The sequence below is a fragment of the Ooceraea biroi genome, chromosome 3 (assembly GCF_003672135.1).
Source record: "Ooceraea biroi isolate clonal line C1 chromosome 3, Obir_v5.4, whole genome shotgun sequence".
NCBI lineage: Eukaryota > Metazoa > Arthropoda > Insecta > Hymenoptera > Formicidae > Ooceraea > Ooceraea biroi.
In genome coordinates this window covers 9,730,125-9,746,359 of record NC_039508.1, presented here as the reverse complement: position 1 = coordinate 9,746,359, position 16,235 = coordinate 9,730,125, and the positions used below count along the sequence as shown (strand labels likewise).

Below are 16,235 nucleotides of genomic sequence, written 5' to 3'. Positions count from 1 at the left end.
CATAAATTTCTACAACATGAGACACGTTACGAGAAAAAGACCCGTTGATCGGGTCGTTGCACAGTGCGATTCTAATATAACAGAATTTAGGCAATGATTTCGGAAGTCGAATGTATCGAATTGAAATTATAAATACAGCAAAACGATTTGGTATTTATTACAATGATTATTCGAATTTTTATATTTTAATAAATTGATTACTATCGCGATGTGTTTGATACTAAACCAGTATTAGTAATCAGTGGAGCACTTTTGAACCGTGTACAGTCGAGTACAGATACTCGAAGGTAAGGAAAGTGAAGAAGGAGTCTTTTGTCGATGCCTGAGCGCGCGGTTTACGCGTGTAATCCAATGTATACTCGAGTGCACGATATACGAGTGCCGCGGAAAAGTGGCGGATAGAACAACCCCACTTGGTCTCTCCGGGCCGCGGGTGCGGCCTTTCCCTTCGGTCTATAAAGACACTAGAAGTCCACTTCCACCGAACATTCGCTCGGCACTCCGTCACTCATTTGCTCTCACCATGTGGCTGCTTGTTCTTGCAGGTGAGTGCTGATACATTATAGTTTGGCCAGAATAACAACGGAATATTTAGGGTGCTTCTGAAAAAAGTGCTTACCACCAGTTTCATCATTCACTTTACTCTCTGTGAAAAATGCTTCGCGCAGTGTTTGTGCAATGATATTTCACACGCGTGTGTACTTAACTTATTTTTTTCTTTACTTTACTTTAAAACGCGTACATTTCGTGAAATTCGTATGCAAAAAGACGCATTTACTGCAGCTTAATAAGCCGGGAAATTCCAGCAGGCTCAGTTTGGATTTTATTTTATAGCATCATGCGAATACCTACTTTGTTTTTGGTGATTGCTTGAACGATTGAACTTATTCGAGACATGAGGAGATGAGGACTAAAGCGGTTATCTGCAAAATGTAATTGTTTTAAACGATATCAACCTTCAAATATTTCGGAAAAGTATTCGGAAACGAAGAAGCAGATAAAATACATGTGTCGTAATCTGTAAAACCGTGTATTACATACGAAAAGTTGTGTAATAATTAACAGATAGATTGCAGTCAGTAAGCAACATGACAGTCTTGGATGATAGTAATCCATAATAGACAAACCATCGTCACCAAGTGTCTTGTATAACGATTTGATGAAACGTCACATCGTATCACATATAAAGTGCAACATGGATCGATTAATTGAAAACTATTTCGACAGTTATCTTATATTTTACTTGGTAAAAATGTCAAATCGACAAAATGATATAAAAATGAAAAAGAATTTTGCGAAAGTGAAATGTCGTTATTTTGTATCCGACAGTACAAGCACAACCTGTATCATCTCTCGTAAGGTTTTCAGATGAGAGCCAACTTAATTAGCTATTGCGAGAGACGAGGATGTAGCAGCTATCGCGAGTCGTCAGTGAATTGCATTGACTTTCCAAGTCATCGGCCGATTGCATCGGTTGATTTCCGGCACTACACTGCACGTTACGTTTACTATACGTGCGTACGATTGAAAGATTGCCTGCATTTTAACGTTTCACGTTGCAAGATCGCAAGATATAAACTTTATAAGTCTAACAGACAGTGTCGGGTAAAGAAAATTTTCCATATAATGTAATGTGCGTATAAATATTTATACGTTATAATATTACATATTAAGTATATATATTTTCTTCGCTACATCTGTTGCTACATATATAATATAAGTTTTCTAAAATAAACTAAAGTGTTGTTTACGCTCGAGAAATTTCAATGCAAGTTACTTGTTATTGATATACAACAACATCGATGGAAATGTTTATGTATTAGATTATTAGAAAGTTGCTTTTGACAGGCGTTTACGCACTGGCTTGTGCACAGGGCAACCTTTTGATTTCTACTCGGAACATTCGCCGTATAATTTTAGCCTCTTTTACATTCGACGAGTTTCTTTATAATTTGCGACATCGCTGCAAAGTATCTTCCTCATAACGCGATTCTATCAGATTACTGATCTTCGAAAGTAATCTATCTAATGATAATCATGCGAGAAGCCGGAAGGTTTCTTTGCCTAATTTCCTTCATGATACAATGCCGCAACAAGAGTTCGAATCTGGCTCCTATGATCTCCACCGGTTTCCCTGACATACAAAAAGAGAAAAAGAAAAAATAGCGAGTTAAGAAACGCGTTTCCCTCCTAGACTATTGTACGTTATCACGAAATCTTTCACGTCGCGTCGCTATAATACGATGGATCTTTACTCCTCACGTGCCACGTCAGATCTTGATTTCTTGATTCCTGTACACTTGCAATTTTATTGTCAGAAGTGGCAAATTTGCAAAGAGTATTTATTAGTTTAAGTATATTTATTTAAAAGGAATATCTCTCGTAACGTACATGTAAATATTAACATAATGATAATCTAACAGAATAGAATCTACAAAGGGATATGTAAAAACTATGTAAATCACTTCGTTATACGAGTTATATGAGTTAATCCGATGCGAACTGATTGAAGCTCGCTTCACTCGCGTGAATCGTCATCATAATCGTCATCGTGGCAATTATTCTAATCTCTCTTCATTGATTATTCGTTTGTTTTGGGCACATATCGAAATCATTCGTCATGTAGATTCGTTATCGATAATGGCAGTTACGGTGAACAGGGCAAAAAATCTCACGCGTTCGTGTCCCCGTCGATTGAGAAACCTACATCGAAGATAAACCGAGCGAACGAACGGTATCACCTTTCTAACCGATACACGGTTCGAGGCTATAGCTGCAGCTGCAACCAGTCTATAACCCGAAAGTACTAGAGAGGAAGGTCTCTACATGTGTACACGAATCTGCACGTATGCACGCATACACTTTAACACGCGTGAAAGTAGTACTTCAAATTTTCTTGTCTCCATGCACGCGTGATACGTCTGGATATTGAAAATGTGAAAAAATTCCGAGAAGACTTTGTACGATACAGCAACCGCGAGCGTGGTAGGTGTGGGTGATAGAATGGCTCGAGGCGGAAGTCTGCGCGCAACTTGAAATTAGAACGGAAAGTGAAAACTGCTAGTAATAATACGTATGTGCAGTACCCTGGGTTGATGCCGTCAAAAGAATAGTTTCACTAGTTTGCGATATTTTAGTCAAGATGCTCTTAATTTTATGCCTTCTTATTCAAACATATCTCTGTTCATCCAATCACGTGTTTCTGGGGATTCTGGAGCAAGAAAGATCCTTCAACAAGATCCACTTTGAAGCAAAGTTGTTATCAATTTCCAAGCAACTCAATGTGTAGACCTGTTTCTTTTTTCTGCCGGAAAATATTGTACGGCCTTGAAGAATCGTAATCTCGATTAGATTGCATAGAAAGATTAGCCGACGGAGCGAAAGGTCGATGGTTTCGCATTGTCCCGATTGCATCACTAATTTCACCTCTAATCCGACGCTCAAACGGATTAATGCCTAATGCCGCGGTTTTGAAAGACCGCTCGTTCACGTTACGCTCTGATCAATCGGTGACACGTATTCATTCTCTTGCGCAAACTTTACGATAAAGAGCATAAAAGTCTTTTCTTTTTCTAGAAAGCGTACAACTTGCACAGATTGTTTATTGACAAGTAAGTTTTGTAAAATGTAATAATACGCGTTGTAATAATGCAACGTAACAAAGAATAATACAAGAAAATATGTGTATGTGTGTGTGTGTGTGAGGAGGAAGGAGAGGGAGGAGGGGAGAGAACAAGAGAAAGAGAATGGGAAGTTGCAACTTTGTAATTGTTATATTCTTTTCTCATGTACACGATGAAATCATCAGAGGCCGTCAGTTTCCAATGTTACGTAAATGTAAATTTCAGGCGTATAAAAGAGGTCAGATAATTGATATAAATTTGGAAATTTGTCTCGTTGAATTGCGGCTGACAGCGATCACAATTAAAACATTTGCAGCGTGTGCAGCAAAGGTACGAATTTCCTGAGGTGATAATTAGGTAAGATATTTGTTAATCGCGCGACCGCACGCGTGCGCGTACACACGCGGAACGAAGGATGTTACTTAATTGCGCCTTGCACTTAAGGACGCGCACGTAGCATTACTCAACACGCGAAAAATTACTCACATCCGCGGAATCTCACCACTAACAAAGGAAGGAAAGCCGAGCGGACTACTTGCGCGCTTTCCTCTCTTAAGCCACTTGAAAAGGATCTGCACGGCTGCACGGTTTCAAACGTGGCCTCCACGGGAAAGGAAGCAAATGCGGTAACTCGTTTCGACAGATATCTCTTTAATTACATGACAGTTTCTAGATAGGATTTAGCGAAAAATTTGTCGTTTTCTGCTTCCTGACAAAAATTTCAAGTAAGCATCATACGTGGTGTAAACTTTTGATAGCCTTTGATACACATTGCACGTGCCATTCACCAACATCACGTACGTATCTCTCTAATAAATGTTGATATAATTTTTCGATAAATATGGTCGTAACGAAGAATAAAAGTAAAGTATCTTGATGGTCGTCTTTTGTATTTTCAACACTAGTATGTTTTCTCAAATCAAGTTTCCTTTCTTTTTCTTTTTCTTTAAATTATATTTGATTTAATAAATTATACAAACGAATTGTATGTATGGATCGGTAGCTTCTTAAGTCATTGTCTATCAAATAGCTTATTATGTCGAGGAAGTTATCTTTGGTCGGAGAATCATAACGAGATGGAGGCATTGATCTCTCGACTCTTATTTTCTCGCTGCTCCTAATCAAACCATAATTATACTTTCATTGCGCGACCAAGTACAGACTAAGCTTTGCGATGGTAATTTGCAATACTTAGTGACTGCTAGATTGTCGAAGGGGAAACTGGTAATAAAGGAGCGCGTTTCGCGAGATCACGATCAGTGCGTCCCGCCTACGTAATGCAGATAAAAAAAGTAAAAGGAAAAATTTCCTCGACTTCTCTCACTTTCAGGATTATCTAAGAATAAACCTGAAATTAAGAGCAAGGTTGTTGTTAATCTTAATCTAAGTAGTACTGCTTAAATACAGTAGAAGATCTGAATAGAAAGATTAAAATAATGAACTAATTAAAGTAACATTGCTAAACATTAGCTTTTAAGTAGACACGTCGAATCAGGTAAATTTTTTACATGCACGATTATATGGAACATGTCTATTTCAAAGTGTGATTCGATACGGTTCGTTGGGGTACTCTCAAAGCGAGAGTGCAACGTTTCCGTAAAGTTCGCAATTATTCGAGTAAAGTACATGACAATCTAAACATCGGTGCATTGTGTCAACTTGTTTCCTGATCAGGATTAGGTGAACGTCAACGTAACGTTAACAATTGTCTACTTGTGATAAATCATTGCATTTTCTTTCTTTAAAGGGAAATTGAAAATTCTTTCCTGTGTGCCGTTACAATTGAAAATAACATGGCGTGTACGGAAAATAACGTTATATTATTTATTAAGATGAAATTCTAGCGACTCTGTCAGCGTATGATTTATTCCCTCGAACGATGTTTTGTCATCAGAGAGCAAGAAAATATCTCGGGATTAATTTTCTCGCTCTGAAAAAATATCGTAATCAAGCTACGTACATGACACACATGACGTACATGTTCCTCTTATTTATTATTATAGCAAATCGCAATAGTAAGCTTTATATGCTTGGCACATCGACTCTCATCCTTTTCCGCGGCTTGACGGAGACGGCTGAAAACGTTGAAAGCAAAATCCGTGGGAAGAGTTTCTCGAATACACGTCACTTGTAACTTTCTCTGCGTTGCTTTCCCAGCTCTGTTCCGCGCGCTCGCAGTCAGGCAGAACGCTATAAAACTTACTTCCACATCCGATTATTCGATCAGTAAACTTCAAAGTTGTTTAACAATTTAGTTTTAGTTGAGATTTGATATTGTATGTAATGAGCAATATCTATACAATCTTCAAAGTTCGAGTTGAGTTTATCGAAAGCCACGTGATCGAGAAACGTCCGATAACGAGCAAGAAGAAGATGTTTATCACGATGGAACACATTAATTTGTATTAATAAACACAATTATTTACTTAAATAAGATAGATTTAGTACAAAGCAGGTGTTAATCAATTAGTAGTTTAGTAATATTTCAAATCAACAGGTCTTCTGACAGTCTCCGTCGGAGAGGAGACTGTTGCCAGCGTTGCCAAGAAGACGGAGTCGTCACTGGTTAACGCCGATGACATCGTTATGCTGGAGGTCGATGTCAAAGATCCCGTCAAGAGATCGCCAGTGTCAGGCAGTGATGTCTACGGAGGTTCAGCCAATCAATTTGTCATTCGGCATGGTGATAACTCTCAAGAGGTATAAGATGTAGGCATATGAAATAACAGTAGCGCATACATATCCACTAAATTCGATCATTATTACATCATCCGTTAATTCCGGAATATCCAGCAACCAAATGTGTTCCATCAAACATTTTGCGTCATTGTCGTTGGTCAATCATGACTATTGATCACCCATCACTCGCAGACGTACCGATGTCAGTTACGAACAATCTACTTTTCTACGGTCTTTTCCTTAAGAAAGAGAAGAATGAACGAATGGCAGTACACAGACAGCGATGTCCAAGTTCTTTTTCAATATCTAGGTGCTCTCTGACGCAACATGATATATAGCAGTTGCGAGTCGACTTACTTTGAACTTACTTGTACGATTTCTATTTAACTTGTACACTTAGCAGGACAGAGAAAAAAAAACAGATTTTACATTTCATACATACAAGAGTCGTCAAATGTTTCTTTTTCTCCTCAAGATTCTTCGATTTTAGAAGAAATTAATTTTTTATGTTTTAAATTTATGAAATGTAAATAAATAAACATCGGTTCCACACAATTTATGTCCGTATTCTCTGCATGTAGAATTGTATATTTCACTTCTGATCTGCAGTATAAATATAAAATTAGGTCAGAGTCATTATAAGGAGAGAAAGAAACACAGCTGAGAAAAATGTTATTAGAATGTAGAAAGTAATCGCATAACCGCGTTCGCTTTCCGTCGACTCGCACTCGTATGTGTCGCGTATTTCTTGTGAGTATTTGAATAGCAAAATCTATGAAAATCTTTTTCTATGATTACAATATGGACACGTTGATATTAATTAATCTCAAAGTGGTTAACGTGTAACGAAATAAATAAATTTTAATATTCTCTCTCTTCTCTTTCTCTCTCTCTCTCCTTTAGCTCAACTTTTCGAACTTTAGGTAATGTAACAATATTACATTAACGCATTTGCGACTTTATCAGATTTACAATTGCACTGCTATTTAAAATCCATGTCTTCAAATGTGCCTCCTACACGTCCGCTTTCAATAGCGTCGTGCTCGAATGCAATCACTCGCTTGCATAACTCTGCGAGTTTGCACGCCTTCTAATCGCCCCGACCTGACAGAACCGGTACAACCACACCCACCAACAACGTGGTGTAAACTTCCAGTTTTATCCGAACCTCTTATTATACCTTCGATTATACCTTCCTTGCGGCCTTGTGCCGCATCGTTGCAGCGAGATGACTCACTTCGTGACCGTCGTTCCTTTATCGGTTACTAGCTCATCCGCCGCATCGTCACGAGCATTGATTCTCGGAGCAATAACCTTTGATGATGATCCCTATCCGTCGTTTTCTCGTATAAGATCAAGTTCAACATCCAACAAATAACAAAGGGTATTTCATATTGATCTGTGCTTCTTTTAATCTATTCCTAATTTTCCTTTCTCATATTTACTATTCTTCTTTGATTTTTTTTCTTTTTCTCGAAGGTCTTCCGATTCAATTCAATAATGTAATCGTTTACGATATAATCGATGACGGTGTAATATCTTCCGGACATGCCATCGTAGTTAATATTCCGCTTAATTTTCAACATTGTTTTGCTAGGCAAAACTCACCTAATACAATTTGCAATTTTATTTTTAAGATTCTTAAAACGTTACTTGATACCTTTATGGCATCTACACGTAGATATATCCACTTTACCATCATTAATCAAAACACGCATCTTACGTAAAGTTCCATTGATGTAAAAACGAAAAAAAATATGCAAATTTCAGCTGTCACCCGAGTACTTGGCAGTCTTGCGACAATTCGCTGGAACTGAACCGCAACCATACGTAAGCTCGAATAATGCGCCTCAACGCAGACCCCTTCCACCTTACGCCAAACAGCAGCAAGCGCTACAACAAGCCTATTACAATTATCGCAAACCCGCCGTGGTTCCTCCCAGACCGAGACCTCAGTTGCATCCGCAGGCGTTAGCCCAGGCACAGGCACTAGCGCAGAGTCCATTGCAACCGCACGGTCCATCCGGAGCATCCACGTACCAAGTAGAGTCTTACACTTCACCAAAATTGGGCAGCTTCGAGCAGGAACTGTTGCAATTGGTATCTGCCAATCAGGCTCAGGAGTTCAATCTGATTCCCACGCAACCCAAGAATACTTATCCACAACAAGAATACGTTAAACCAACGGCGGCACCGACACCTCAGGTACCCGAACAGTATCACATCGAGACGAGTCCGCCACCGCGTTATCCACCGCAGCAGCGGATAGCAGCCACGTATCAGTCGATTCAGCAACCAGTTCAGATACAGTATCAAACAGCGCAAGCAGATTACCAACAAGCAAAGAACGTCCAACCCTTCAGGCCGTCTCCGCAATACGACTACGTGGACGATGGTAGTCAGCTTAAAGCTGAGGCCGAGGCAAATGCTAGAGCTCAAGCCCAGGCCGAGGCACAAGCCCTAGCCTTTCAGAAGATCGCCCAGGCGTCATATCAAAAGCATCGCGAGGCTGCTATAGAGCAGATCAGACTTGATCATGAGAGATACAGGCAGCAGCAGAGCGCTTTGGAGCAAATTCAACAGGGGGATCATGTCAGCGAGGCTGGACGTGCTCACCTCGAAGGTCAACTGGAGCCTAAGGATCCAGAAGCTGCCTACAAGGCAAAGTTGAGGGCACAGGCGGCTGCCGAGGCCGCCGAGGCCAGAAGGATTCAGACAGAAGCTGAATTCAAAGCTCATTCCGATGCCCTGCGCCAAGTCGAAGCTCAACAGCAGGCCACTGTGCAGGCGCAAGAGAAGGCACATGTCGATGCTTTAAACTTCGAGAGAAATCAATTGCGCGCTCAGGCTCAAGCTCAGGCAATAGCGCAGGCTCAGGCGGAAGCATTGTACAAGGCCTATCAGCAATCACGCGCCAAAGCTAACAACGAAATTTTGGCGGCCGCCAGAGCTAATGAACAGGCTAAGAAACTGGATCCCGAGGGCGCACCGGTTATTCAGTTTCTCTTGCCCAATACTCCGAAACTTCCGTCACCGAATAGCTATTTCACCAATGACGATACAAGCAAGTATCAAGCTTCCGGTTCCACTTACGTTCCTAGATCAGTGGCTAAGCCCGAGTCCAGCGATTCTACCACTCAAGGGCAGATCTACGTTCAGCCCATTATCAATCAACCACGTCAAGCACACAAGCTAAAGACTCCACCGACGCAGTCCTCCGTTTATGTCTCTCAATCAGGTCTCTTGAAAAAATCACCTGTTAAATCCCTCACCATCGAGGAGATCATCGATCAGGACCAATTAAACGGTCCGCAAGTCGTACGAATTCCCTCATCCAAGCAGCCTCTGACACACGAAGAGTTGTCCGCCCTGATCGATGTCGGTTACAGCGTCACCCCGATACCTCAGACAGTCAAGTCGAGTCAACGTACCTACGCGCCGGAGAATGCCTCTGCCGCGTACTACTTGAAGAAACAGCGGCCGGTTGCTCGGCCCGAATACGTCACTTACGAAGAGACTGTACAACGACCGCGGAGACCCATCAGAAAAAATACACCCGTCAATCTTGAACAGGTTGACGCCAATGCTAGCGAAAAGATTACCTTCCTGGTGCCTCTAGAGCCCAGTTTTGGCACGAGACAACCGCCACTCAGAAATAACGAGTAATCGCGTATATCGGGAAAAATCGTCAGAAAAAAGTGATGGCGGAGTTTAATGGCAAAGAAACTTGAACGTCAGTTTTCTTTTGAAAATTAATTTTACATCAGTTGTCGGTGATTCAAATATACACTATTAATTTCGTGAATAATACGTGAAGAAGAGAGACATGGATATTAATGTTCGTGACACGGATTTTTCTAGTCTCTTGTTCTCTTTCAATATGGGTTCGCCACACTGATGTGTTTGAGGCATTGCCAGTTGCACAAGTGTAACATATGGCATCAATCGTTAATCATAACATTATCTCTCTTTGCTATTTTACGAATAGTAAATTTTCTTTTCTAACTAGGTAAAAACAAACGGTTCGAGTTACTTTCTATGCAACTTCAATTCTGCACGTTGACGATACTTTTCAAGTGGTACATGAATATTTATTAAACATATAATATGTGAATTACATTAAATTACATAAAATTGATACGATTCGCATCAAACTTTAAAAAAAAATTACAAAACCAACGGCGTCATTATATTTAAAAACGAATATATATATGAAAACGAAAATACAAAATTTGGAATATAGAGCGAATTATACGATTGCGAATTTGTAACGGATGTTTCAAAGCAATTCGCAGCACACACATGCAACGAGGAAAGAGAAATGTAATTGAAAAACATTGCTCTGTTGATGCGTACGAGTATAAAGAGAGTATGATTATAAAGAGAGTATGATTATAAAGAAAAAAAATATATATATATCATTTGGAACTGAAAAAAATTTATAATAAAATTTTCTTGTACGATAATTATTTATTACACGATAAGCGCAAATCAAATGACGGTGCTGAATCGAATAATTATTAATTTATATACATTTTTTGTAAATACTAGAATTTTAGCTAATAAAAAACATTGTAAAATTTCGCTTTGTCGTACATAAGATAAATTTTTTCCCATTTTTTATTCACCGACATTTATTTAAAATGTTATCGTTGCGGAATAAAATGCCATATGTACTAAATACTACATACTATTAAAACGCAGATGATATATATTCCTTTTCTAATCTTTTTTAAAATTTTTTAAATAAATATCTTCATCATAGCAATGAAAGGCACGAAAATAAAGAAAACATTGTATCAATTAATGTCGTTCAGTTTCGATTATCGTGTCTCGTAACAACGGAGTTTTATTACAATGTCATAGAATAACAAAACACAATTATTCACTTACTTATAATTAATCATCACATCGATTTACTTGATTGAAATCTCTTTAATTGCCAAATAAAAGAATAAGAAGCATCATACACACACAGCATGAAAGAGATACTCTGCAAAGTTGGATGACAGTGCGTTCACACAAAGCGTGTAACATGCCGAGAATGTCCTTCACCCTATTACATGTAATGATATTATTACTGCAATCGTTATTGCGATACGACGAATGTTTCATAAACGGGAGCAGTTAATGAGACGGTTATAAAGTATGAAAACTGCTTCCAATAATCGATCATTTCGTAAAGATATCTTATTAGAGCACGCTATCCACTAGCTCGCTAGCATCGCGAATTTAAAATGCGCATCTTTCGAAATAATTAAAGTACAACTAGCAGTATTGTTTTCTTTCTTTTCTTTTATTTTTTTTCAGTATTCCTTACCTATATGTTACATCAAGAAAATATAACGATTAAAAATCCTTAAGATGCTATTAGATCGTCTTATAACGTCTAGTAGGATACGATACACGCGCACGAACCATTTGTTTTTCCAGATTGCTAAATATTAAAAAAAGACTTTTGGAATTGTTGGCACACACACTAATGATTCTCAGATTGAATGAATTTTCACAATTCCTTTGTACAATCTAAATGATGACAATCAACGATGTGACGCACATTGTTAGATACACGAATGAATTTATGAAAATAAAGTTTTCGATCTACTTTAAAGCACCATAACATTTCATTAAAATTTAAGCGACTGCTCTATGCATCATAACGTATACAGAGATTGTTGTAAATTGCAATATGAAGAATATGCAACTTAATAAAATGAAAAGGAAAAAAAGATACAAGTCTTTTATTGTATTCAATATATTATAAAATGTGTAAAATGCGTATATGATGGACATAAAACAAAGGCTAATAAAAGCTTTCTCTATCTATCTCTATTAGTGTTGCACATATACTATAGAATTATTCAAATTCACACAAACAGATCGACAGTGAAAATTTCTATTTTATCAACATCCCATCATGCCTATCTTAGCTTATAGACGAACGGTAATAGTTTTATTTCTCTTTGAACATCTGTTACTATGTGACAATCTTTACTGTGTGAAACTTGGATATTTTAAAGTTTTGCATTAGGTAAGTTGACATACGAAGTTTCTACTTTATCAACGTTTGATTATACGTACCTAACGTCGTAAAGTCGAAAGGTAATATTTTGATATGAATTTAAACCTTTTTTCTTTTCGTTTTGATTTCCTTGTAAAACATTAATTCATTTATCTATTTATATTATATGATATATATGATAATTTTATCTGTTATATTTCGTGTTTAACGTATGACAACTTAGCATAGAATAGCATAGAATGTTAATAGTAATATCCCAGTTTTACATTTTTATACTGTTTCTGTTGCAATTATTTACAAAAAAAGAAAAAGAAAAAATTGAAATAGTATAGATATCCTCTAGAAATGTAAAGGCTTTTATATTTCTAAAACATCATTTGATAATATATTAGTTATTATTATTACAAAACGTTTTCAAATGCATGTACATATATCATTTCTCATATTTATTCATGGCAATGAAAGCACAATTGACATACTTTATGAATTTTCTTTTTTGCATACAACGTGAAAATTTGCATGTAGTAGAATTAGATCAATTTTGCCCTCTGATAGGGAACGCGCGCGTGTGTGTATGTGTTACAGTATTATAATATTTCGTAGCCTTACAAAGAATTGATGTGAAAAATGGTCGTCTAATTAATTGGTAACTCCAATATTTTGTAATATAAATAATAATGAAATGAGCGAGAGAGAGAGAGAGAGAGAGAGAGAGAGAGAGAATATTTGCATTGAATTTATAAGCGATTTCAGTTATTTCTGCGCAGCAATCAATTCGTAGTAATTATAACCGTTACAGTGCGCATACCGTTCTCCCTTTTGAGCTTTTAAACTTTCGCTTCAATATCGTCAGGCGTTATGCAGATTATCGTAAAAACATTTAAACGCATTAACGCCAGGGCTTTGCGCGGTAGTGCGCAATCGTTTATCGCATCATTCTCGCGACAGCGAAACTTTATGCTCGCTAGTTTTTATCGTAGATTGAACTGAGGGAGTTGTGTTTTTCAATTTAACCTGACTGTTTCTCGCTGTGCTGCTGTATGAGGTGATTACGAAATTACACGAATGCATGCATCACATTTCGATTAAAACGAACACGGGGAGTTCTTCTCTGGGAAATACTCTCATTGGAAAATCCGGCGGTGCTACCACGAACATCGGTGATAATATCGTCCGCGGAAACACGACCACGTGATCGATATTCTTGTAGCGATAAATATTTCACGCCGTGCACGTGTCTTTCCGCGCATTTGCGTATTTATTACAGAGCCGCGGTACTAAATTGCGAGACACTCTGCCGTGGATGAAAAGTAATGAGTCGTGACTAAAAAAACTATGTAAAAAAACTTGCATTCTTTCTTGTGTATTTTTTCACTTATTCTAGAGATATCATTCACATCATTCATATTAAATATTCTTTCAGTTATTTTTTAGAGAAATGTTAATTATATTTAATTTAATTTAATTATATTTAAATTATATTTTTCATGATTTTGAGGATAGGTTAGCAGATTGAATAATAACGCAATTATTTAATTCCTTCAACAATTCAAATTGTACGTATCCATAAAAATAAATAAAAAGGAAAAGATTTTTTATATACAATTTGATGAAAAAGCTTTTCTTTATATTTTGTTTCTTTGGTATATTGAACTTTAACATCCGAGTATTAGGAAAGTTTCAAATGTCTCTAAAAATATATAATTCTAAAAATTTGGAGAAGTAAAATACATTGATGCTATTAATCTATGAGCTAAGACGTAAATAAAATTAAGATTTTTTATAAGCAAATCAAAATTTACATTAAAAATAAATTTACATCAAATTTATATTAAATGTCAAAATAAAATTTCAAAATAACACAAAAGATAAATTGATACGTCGATGTTATGACAAATAATGATCCTGATGTTAACTTACATAGCGACATAGTCTGATTTGTATCTTCCAGCAATTCTTAGCGAAATTAGTGGTAATATATTATCTGATATCGAATAGAGAAGTCTTCATTGTCATCGTCTGAGATCTTGGATTTCGTTCTTATCCTCGGACACAAGCGACGAAAACTTTACAAGATAAACTCGGTCAGCGATGTTCCCTCAACGTTTCCCGGATTCACGTGCGTATGCCGAAAACGCGATTCCGTAATCTCGCAGAAAGTATATAGTTGTACGCCTTCTTCTTCTTTATCCTCCTCCCCCTGCTTCTTCTTATGTCGTTTGAGATAGCAAGATATAGATACGAAATGGGGCTTGGATTGGGTAGGAGGAAATACGGGAGAGTAGATGATGCGCCGTTGGAGGAAGGATTTCGGATATCTCATGGATTCAGGGAGTAGCCGCCTGAGGCGTTCAACCAATTAGCTAACTCCATGGCACTTCTCCCTCGAAACCGCTAACGAAGAACCTAAGCGAACGAAGAAAACTAGGTGGTGTGGGACAAAATCCACCTACTCCTGCGGAGACAACACTGCTTGCGTCATGGATTCGCTCGAGGATATTTCTCGGTGTTTCTGCTCGAACCTCCGAGGACATAGAGTACATATAAATTATACTTGAGTCTGTACATTAAGAGTCCCTTGATATTTTAAACGAAAGCTTCTTACATGTGTATGTAATGTGTGATGTAATACAAGACAAAAACTTTTTTTATTCTGAGGATATAATAAAATATAATTAAAAATCGTCTATAAAATCATTCGAGATTTCTTCTTTCAAATTATTGGGTTATAACAAAAATTCGTTTATTTTAGTGAAATTCAAGCTAAAAGGGTATGTATAAGTGTTATATGTATATATACAATATATAGTCTTCTGCCTATTGGGTGCGTTCACAGAACGCGCATTAGCGCTATTTGGCGTTACGATTGTTCGGAGACCTACTGTAGACAGTGCCAATAAACGTAATCGTGACATCACTACTGGAGGTATGCTACGTCATAACTTTGCGCAAGGAACGCCATTTTAGTCGAGGTAGAGCGTAACGATAGCATTAGTGTTTGTAAACTCTGTGAACGTTGGTAAACGCTGTACATTCGTGAGTTATGCGTATTAGTTTATGTTAGTTGAGTTAGCGTACGTTCTCATTAATTTTATGTTATGTGTCACTGTGACATTGCTGTAATGCATGACTATGAATTTGAAATAAACATAAATAAATAAATAATTAATAAACTAGTTAAAGTCTTCATTATCCTTTTCGATGATGATGATGAAGCTATTAGTCCTCGCGCTACAAGTGGTATTAATATAAATTGTTTTCGGTCTTGCTCTGTGATGAAATTTATTTTTGAGCATCAGCTGTTAAGGTTCCTGAGTACTCACCGCGGCCATGCTGAATTATGACGTCAGAAGCGAGAAATGACACGCTGAGAATTCTTGCGTGCCATTTTCTAATAAAAAGATATTTTGATAAAAAAACACTACAGATCGCTTCGGCACACTTGTAAAATATACCGAAAACTAAGTTTTTCTGTTAACAGTCAATCCACAGTCGTAAAATGCCTGTAATATGAAAATAGTCTTGCGCATGCGCAGTCATTCCGCATAACCAAGTCTCATATCACAGTCATTTTACGACTATTCTCAGCGTGTCATTTCTCGCTTCTGACGTCATAATTCAACATGGCCGCGGTGAGTACTCAGGAGCCTTAAGAGGCGCCATGATCATGACCGCGCCAATATCATTCATATAGTTCGCGTCTGTAGTATGCAACAATCACGTAACATTTTAAGATATCAAGTAGAGGAGATCCACAAATAGATGCGCAGAGGGGATAGGCAGAGGCGATCAAGGTACGGCAGCGGTCGTAGTACTTACAAACGAGCGATAACACGCGGCAAGATGGGGAATAACGTGCAGTTGGTATTCTTTTCTAATACTTTTTCTAATAGGTACCTATTATACCTATA

At 37.6% G+C, this 16,235-nt stretch overlaps 1 protein-coding gene across 1 annotated transcript; it reads left to right on the top strand.

Annotated features, from left to right (window-relative positions):
• The first annotated feature begins 351 nt into the window (after positions 1-351).
• On the top strand, positions 352-15,011 carry LOC105276844 (mediator of RNA polymerase II transcription subunit 15). Its single transcript, XM_011334780.3, is given in 5 exon segments — positions 352-429; positions 432-515; positions 518-545; positions 6,121-6,323; positions 8,073-15,011. Coding segments are annotated over 5 exon segments (2,289 nt in total). The 3' UTR covers positions 9,969-15,011.
• Positions 15,012-16,235: the final 1,224 nt, after the last annotated feature.